Source organism: Branchiostoma belcheri, unplaced genomic scaffold, assembly GCF_001625305.1.
Source record: "Branchiostoma belcheri isolate BF01 breed outbred unplaced genomic scaffold, Haploidv18h27 scaffold13, whole genome shotgun sequence".
Classification (NCBI taxonomy): Eukaryota; Metazoa; Chordata; class Leptocardii; order Amphioxiformes; family Branchiostomatidae; genus Branchiostoma; species Branchiostoma belcheri.
In genome coordinates, this window is record NW_017802713.1 from 3,485,897 (window position 1) to 3,494,599 (window position 8,703).

General features: G+C 37.8%; 1 protein-coding gene across 1 annotated transcript in view; it reads left to right on the forward strand.

Moving 5' to 3' along the window:
* The window catches only part of LOC109463853, a 6,845-nt gene extending 5,421 nt beyond the window's left edge, over nt 1-1,424 (forward strand). Inside the window, exon 2 of the mRNA XM_019760730.1 lies at nt 275-1,424. Within this exon, the coding sequence (XP_019616289.1) occupies nt 275-774 (500 nt within the window). The 3' untranslated portion in view covers nt 775-1,424. The remainder of the gene's footprint in view (nt 1-274) is intronic.
* The last annotated feature ends 7,279 nt before the right edge of the window (nt 1,425-8,703 follow it).

The window sequence follows — 8,703 nt, forward strand, 5'->3', positions numbered from 1 at the left end:
TGACACAGTACTGGCTGTATATCGCCTACTACTCACATTGAATTTACTTGATATCTACAGAGCTCTATAGAAAACTGAACCCGTGACGCCAACCAACGAATTGGCTTGTTTTGGCGCAGAGCTCTGCGGGGGTATCGCGGAGGGCTGCACGAGCAACCTCCATGGAGGAGCTCTGCAGAGCTGAGGGCTGAACGAGCAACCTCCATGGAGGAGCTCTGCAGAGCTCCTCCATGGAGCTAGCTCGTGCAGCCCCTTCTCAAAGATGATGTCTACGAGTATCTTGTAGAGGTCGGATGCGGGTTTCCAACATTCCAGGCAATTCCTTTGAACTTCCAGGAAGAGTCTCCGGTATACCAGCACTCCTTTCTTGAGTACAGGTTTGTGAAAAAGGGGGAAATGATCGAAAGGCAACAACGTCGCGGGGACATACGTCCTTTGGCACCAGGACAACAACCTGGTACCTGGCGCCGGTACTACGACTTCACGCTGGAGCCGAGGGACGAAGAGTTCTTCCGGGAACCGATGCACACGGTCTGCACTGTTCCGGGAACGTCGCCGTTTCTCCAGAGTCTGCGTATCATCACGTTTCAAAAGGACAGACTTCGGGCGATCAAAGACTGGTCTCTGTTGGAGGAACAAGAGGATCATACTCTTAAGGAAACCAAGATTCACTCCATGTCTGAAATGATGGCGATCATCAAGGAACTTGTTGATAAAATTGACCAGGCTACAGTGTCTAAAGCTCTATCACACTGGCGGGAAGCTTGTGAATAGGGAAAATATTCCCTAAATATGTAAAAAAAAGTGCAATTACTTTACATAATCCTAGGCAAAATCCTATGGTACGATTCAGTCTAATATTTGATATTTTCGCCTAAAATAATGCTTTTAGGTGCCTTGGGATAGGTGAAATTGCATATCTTCTATTCAACATTATAAGCCTTTAAAAATCATTTTAATTTGTCAGAAACTGACATGCAAATGTTACTAGCATAAGGGTTTGTATTGTAAAACAATTATTGACGCTTTAAAGAATTTATCCATTTCTAAACATATTCTTCCATATACCAATATCAAACTTTTACCGTTATCAATCACCTAAAATCACTGAAAAAATTGGATTTTTTAAAAATAATGTCAAATTAGCATAAATTGTGCATTATTATCATACAGAATTTACTGAGAAATATGGAAGATTCTGTAATGAGCTTATGTATTCACAGTTGTTAGCAAGACTAGTATTCCTCACAAATGGAGACGGATGATTTATGGTATTTAACATTGTGTTACTGTTCTTATGCCTGGGATATGACATTTAAAGTGGTTAAAAGGTGAAGCTACATAAGGAATTATATAGATTTCATTTGGTGGCAAGAAACCTTGTTGACTTTCATTGTAAAACCCAGGAATACTGGATAGATCATTTTAACGTACAGATACAGTGAGATTTCTTCTACAACTTAATAAACAAAACCACTATACATGTATATTGACTCTTATTTAAGAGCATTTCAGTATAAATTGTTATCTAACTTTCTTCCTCTCAAAAACAAGTAATATAGATGGAATTTAGCACAGTACTCATTATGTTCCTAATGTAATTTAGAAGAAGAAACACCTTTACATTTTTGTGAAATTTCTAGGGGATGTAGAATCTTGAGTAAACAACATTTTTCACACATCAGTTAACCCTATCTAGACGGGGGGGGGGGGGGGCTAAAAGTGCCCGCGCCAACTTTGATGTAACATAGCGTCTGAACGGCTAGAGCTAGAACCGCCAAACTTGGTGACTTTTCCTAAAATATTGTTGGCAACAAATCTGTATCATTGGAATAAGATTATGATTTTTGGTGTTGCCATGGCAACGGGTTTCTGACAGGCATTTTTTGCTAAATTTAATAATTTTCATTTCAACAACAGAATTTTAAGGGTCAAGTTACACATGGTTTCTAATATCAATAACATCTCCGATAACAATATGTAAATATTATCATTAAAATGCATAATTTATGCTAATTTGATGACGTCATTGGCCAAAATCCAAGATGGCGGACCATATCATTAGATCAGGTATATACGGGTTATTTTCCTTAAAATTTCATCAATACTCCCATTTCTTTTTACAAAAAAGGTTTGCATGAACGTCTTTAGTCTGTTTACAATGTATTTTAGGCTTTATCCTGAAAAAAAAACTATTTTTCAAATTTCAAGATTGATGATCCAAGATGGCGGATAGCTAATGTATGCATGACGTCATTTTATGACGTCACAGGTGTTGCTTTGGGCAACATAAGACTTAGTACACCCTAATATTCTGTCATAAACACTTTTGGTAAAGTTATGTCGTATACCGTTTAGTTTTCAGGGAAGAACCTATCTAGGCGGTTTTGGCCAGTAAAATCACATTTATGACGTCATAATGACGTCATATTACGTCACAACGACGTAAAAATTGTAGATATGATAAATTTTTACTAGTACACCATCCTCTTTGGTGGTCATACGACATACCGTTCGCGAGTTCTGAGGGGGGGGCCGAAAGACGCCCCCCCCGGTCCCACCAAGCCCAAAAAAGCCCGGTCTAGATAGGGTTAAGCTTATAAATATATCTGAACTATAATACTAGGCATTAAAGATTAAACATTGAGGCATTAATCATCCTATTTTCCAAATTGTTATCAATATTAAAACTTTATATATGTAAGAACCGACAGTATAAGTTTGTCAGGATTAAGGAAGTTATAGGCTATGTTAAATACTATCACGAATGTGTCAGGACAAAACTGGGGGAAAATGGATAAACATATGCTGAAATGGGGTCCATTGTATGGTAAACTGTATTGTTTGCAAAATATCTCTGATTATGTAATTTTCTTGTATGTGAACATGTCCTCTGTTCTTCTTTTTGAATTATTAATAAAGATTATTTGAAATAAAATATGCATAATTATTGATGAAATCCCATAAAATTATATAAGATGTTATTAATGTTAGAAATAATATGTAACTTAAATTAAAAGCCTGAAAAAAATACCCGTCGGAAACCCAATAGGTTTAATATGCCATGACATAAGGTGCTATAAGGGTGTGTGGAATAATAGAATGTAGAAACTATGTGAGCTATGACAGAGCATCACTTACTCCCATCTACCTGAAATGCAACAAACAGGTATTTACACACATATAGGTTAACATGTGAGCATTGATTAAAATCTTAATTACGCCATATTTCAAATATGAAAATATATTACTAAATTAATTTAGGGCCCTGTCACACTTCTGCGTATAGCCGTTGCGTATGGATTCCGTACACACATTTCTGCCGTACGCACAATACGTACAGTTACTGTGACGCACATGTAGCGTATAACTATCAAATTCAGCGCAAACAGCACTCCAGCAATCTGGAAGGGGACTTGTCAGCTTTTTTCTACCTGGCTGCCAACGAATTACTAAATTGTCGTTACCTCCTAAACTTAAAACAGAAGCCAGTGGAGGTTGGCTCTCTGGCTGTGAGGTTGTTCTGAACCACGTCATATACAAAATACTTACTCCTAGCTATAGCGATATATGCCAATATTCAGATTTCGCTTGCGTTGATGGGAGGTCGAAGAAGGAAAAACACATTTTTGAGAAGTACCGAAGCCTGGTCCTTGTTCACCCTGTCTTAAATAATGAGGATTTTAATGTACAGCTTGTGGATAATATATTATGAGAAATAAACCCAAATCTACACGAATACGGAGAACGCGCCTGATTGCTATGTAATGAAAACTTCACAACCATAAAGTATGTATACGTGGATGTCTTGGTCGTTATTACTTTTCTAACTCTTGCTGGATCATGATTACCTCCATGAAAAATGGAGGTATTGTTTTTGGCGTGTCTGTGTCTTTGTCTATGTGTTTTTGTCGCACATTTCTTGTCAGCACAATTTATGTTTTTGTTAGATCATGATTTCTGTATCTTTCAGATCTTTTGATTTCTGACTTGATAGTGACTTAAATGGTTTCAACTATTGGATAATTGGTGTACAAGGTATTTTATGATGCACGTGTTCCTTACATGTAAGTCTTCTCTGTATCATAGGTATATTAGAATGAATGAATGAATGAATGAATGAATGAATGAATGAATGAATGAATGAATGAATGAATGAATGAATGAATGAATGAAACTTTATTTTCGTGTCGTGCGCTTTCCCGCGCCCAGCCCGTGTGGGCTTATACGACACCGTTGATTAAGTTATACATAAACAAAAGAGAATCAAAGGTACAGATAACAGAATGGAATTGTTTATTGTTGATTGAAATGTCGCCATTACACGAAAAAAAGGTATACAATTATATAAACGCTATCTTTATTACATATTATCTTCCATCTGACCCTAACCTTCTTCCTCATTGGATAAATTTAAAAAAAGCCTAAGGACCGATTCTCATTAGAATGGTTTAAACGATAACAGGCTCCTTTGGTAACACAAACGTAATTCATAGGAATTTCTAACTTAAGATAGTACTGGTGTGGCTGAACCTTGCGAAAAAGGTGCCCAGCGTGTATCGAAGTAAAAGATTGAAGTTAAAGGTAGACTAATATAATAGGGACTTGATGTGGCAATACTAGAGAAATGAATACAACTAACATTATACGACCATGCATGTGTAAATTTAATAAAGGGCATCATTCTAGCAGCTTTGCTTTCTTTCCAAGGAATGCTGTTAATCACAGCATGAAGCAGCCAATGCAATCGATTAGCGTGGTTCAACAAACTTCTATAACAAGCGGGTTCAACAAACCTCCTTGAAACAAAAGAGCAGACAATCAACTATGGCACAATCAATGTGAACCAGTCAGAACGGCCCTGGGGAAGGATACATGCAGACGGTATCTGAAATGTCGGCTATGAATAAAACTCTTGGTTGTATAAAAAAAAAAGAGCTCAACTCAAGTACAACACTTCATTTTAAAGGTCAAGCCTCATCCAGTCAGAGCTCTGATGCTATTATGTTGTTGTTATACCTGAAATGTACTGAACACAGGGCCTTTAAAGATGTCAACAGATCCCTGACTAAAGGCATCGTTGATATGTTTTTTTTTTTACATAAAATGTATCGGTTGAGTTGGGGTAGGGATTTCTGGTCTAGACGTCTACAGTCTGCAACAGATGCTAGTTTTCTATCACCGGTTCTGCACCTTCTTTTATTTAGGCCATGTTGATTTGATTATATGGATGACATCCGCGCGCGCATGAATTTTCGGCCGATTCCAAAAAAAAAGTTTTCACCCATACTGTATATCGTACAAAACAGTTGCAAAATGAGCAAAAATATACCATACGTTAAAAAAAAATTAATACAAACTATACCAATGTCGTAGAATGCCAAAATCAAACGAAAAAAGACGAAATTGTAAAGAAATGAACTTGAAGACTAGATTATTCGCCAAACCATATTCTGTTCCATTTGCTCAACCCTCATGACCACGTAGATTTCATAATGAAAATAACTTTTTTTTGCAAAACTTTTTTTTTAATTCGCACGCGCGCATCAGTTTTGGGGCTCCCGGAGGATGTCATCCATATAATCAAATCAACATGGCCTTACAACTAATACTGGCTGTAGTTTTCACTACTGTATTACTGTAAAAAAAAGTACCATTTGTACAGTCTAACACTGCCAGTGGTTTATGTACTTGGTATGTGTATTACCATCTCTGTAAAGAATAAGCATAACTGGCCACAAAGGGATTTAAGAAAAATTACTAAGAATTATAATTTCCCCGTGAGGATTAATCTGCATCCCTCATTTAAATTTTGTTTTGGTTAACCTTTAGACATGCAGATAGTGGAATCTGATGTAGAAAATACAGTTTGTTTACTCTCAAGTACAACACCTCTATTTGAAAGATCATTCGATCGGTCAAAACTAGTCAGGGCTAAGCTCTGACGTTCTTATGCATTAGTTGTAGCTATACCTGACATGTACCTTTGCCACAGGGCCTTTAAAGAGGTCAACAGATCCCTGAAGAAGCGGAGCCTCAGGTTGCAATTTGCCAGGCTTTATTTTCACGTCCCACCTCTCTGGAACCTTGAGAGAGACTCCCCTCTCCCCTCTCGAATGCCTTCCTGACCTCGATATTCCATTTCGGGCTGAACCGTTACTTATCAGGGGATGGTATAAACCTACTGGCTTGCAATTTTCTCTAGCATGTAACAATGTTATTAGACACGATCATATTACTACTTGATGTCTTTTCCATAATGCACAATGCTTTTGCTATCAGCAAAAGGAATTTACGAATCATTTGACACCATTTTGGAATAATTAGTGTTGGAGTTCTAAAATCTAAAGGCATAGTTGAGATTTTTTTTAATTTTCTATCACCAGTTCAGCAACAAATGCTGGCTGTGCTGTATTACTGTAAAAAAAGTATCATTTTTACAGTTTAACACTGCCAGTGGTAGATGTATTAACCATCTCTGTAAAGAATAAGCATAACGGGCCACAAGAAAACTTACTTAAGAATCGTCATTTCCCCGTGAGGATTAATCTGTATCTGTCATTTTGTTTTAGTTAACATTTAGACATGCAGAGTTTAGAATCTGATGTACAAAATAAGGTGTTTTGGGCCGGTTAATTTTTGGGGGAAATTGTTTGTTACTTTAAGTCGTGCCTTCATCATGTATCTTAGGTATAAATTGTATATACAAAGCCTTTATCGCAGAAAAAATGGTTAGACAATGATAAAAACTGTGTCATTCCAATATATTTTGTCTGACCCTCACCTCTTTGCTCACGACCATTATAAAATGCGACCTTTGGGCCGATTTGAGTTTGTGATGAATGAATAAATAGTTGAAATAGACAGTAATAGGCTCCTTTGGAAATGTAAACGTAATTTTCAAGAATGTCTTAATTCAACAGTGTACACAGATTACGTTGCAGGTGAGACCAGGTGGCTGAACCTTCTAAAACGTTGGACGACAATACGTCCAAGTAAAAGGTGGAAAGTGAAGGTAATTCCAAAAAGAACAGACATGTAGTAGAAATAATAGACACCTAATCACACGACTACAGCTGGCCACCGCACATTTGCTTTCGAGGCACGACACACTTCAACACACTTGCAGCAGACCTAAGAGTAAGACATGTACCTACACTATCTCAGTTTAAAGCAGGCTTGAAACATACGTCATATGAAACCTCACCTCTGACCTCCATTCCATGATTTTCATGTTTTTTTTTACCTTTGAACGGCTTGGACTTTGATTATAGGACTATGACTCTGTTTTGACGCATCGGACTTTATGTTTACTGTATGTTGTCCACTATTGTCTCACTGTATGTATTAGGTCTTGTGTAATTTTGCTGGGCCACCTTGGAAAACAGCTAATGTAAGCTGAATGGGGCTACCCAGCCATCTTATGATGAAATAAAAAAAAATAGATAATGTGGCGTCGTGTGGTGTATTGGTACATCACTGGACTATGAAACGGGGAGACCCGGGTTCGATTCCGGGTCGTGTCCGAACAAGTCCGAACATGCGCGCCGACGTTGTACCCTTGGGAAAGGTACTTTACACGACTTTCCTCACTTAACTCAGGTGAAAATGAGTACCTAGCTTCGGTTAGGGGCGTCTTATCGGATGGGAGGTTAAATGGAGGTCCCGTGTTTGAGGAGAGACACACCTCAAGCACGTTAAAGAACCCACGTTAGCGGAAGTGGGACAAACCATTATGGTCTAAAAAAGGGGTAGGGAATTTTCCCGACCAGCCTCGTAACCCCTGCTTCTCCTATTGGGTCAGTTAGTCCTCACTTAGCTTGTGAGGATGTTTCTGACTCAGGGAGAAGAGTTGCTGTTACAGATACAGGCTAGCTATATGCCTAGAAGTGGCCAATGGCCTTGCATTGAGCGACACCGTATAAAAAAAAGGATAAATAGATACAAAAAAGTATTCTAAAAAAATGTGTCAATAAGATAAATAAATTTATTCTTGCAGGTCTTTCAAAAAATATATATATGTAGTTGATCTAAGTATGTAGTAGTAAAACATTGGAGGGGCTGTGTAGAGTGCTATCGGCTTAGAGTCCTGACATGCCACTGATCTTGAAAAGGCAGTTTACACGACTTTCCTCACTTTGCTCATGTGAAAAAAAAAGAGTATTGTTTTGTCACCTATGTCTTTGGTGGCAGTATCGACATAAATTGAAGAAAAAAAAAACTTGAGTATACCGTCACCACGTCTTGTGATTACATATTGGAAAAAAAAGAACGCTTTCGATTAATGAGGTTCAACAAACTCTATTATGTCAAGGAACCTGGGGTTTACCAACCTCCTTGACATTAGAGAGCAGACAATCAATCATAGCATAACTGATGGCGTGGTGTATAAGTATGGGTGTGAATGAAGCCGATTTGCACAAACCGTTATGCAGGTCTAACTACGACTGCACCAGGCAACAGCTGTTCCACACGAGTTCTCTGCTTTATACAAGGTATTGCTTTAGAATATCGAGGATAAAATTCAACAGTGAGTCTTCTTCATTTTATCCTGAAAATCATTAATCTGTATTGTTAACCACGGGTATTTTCTTTTAATTTCAAATTTCCTTAAATAGAGATGCGAGAGTAGAAACTATCTTTTATCCTTAAAACTTTTAAAGCTTTCCTTTTTTATAGTGAAGAGTGCTAGCAGCGTAAAGC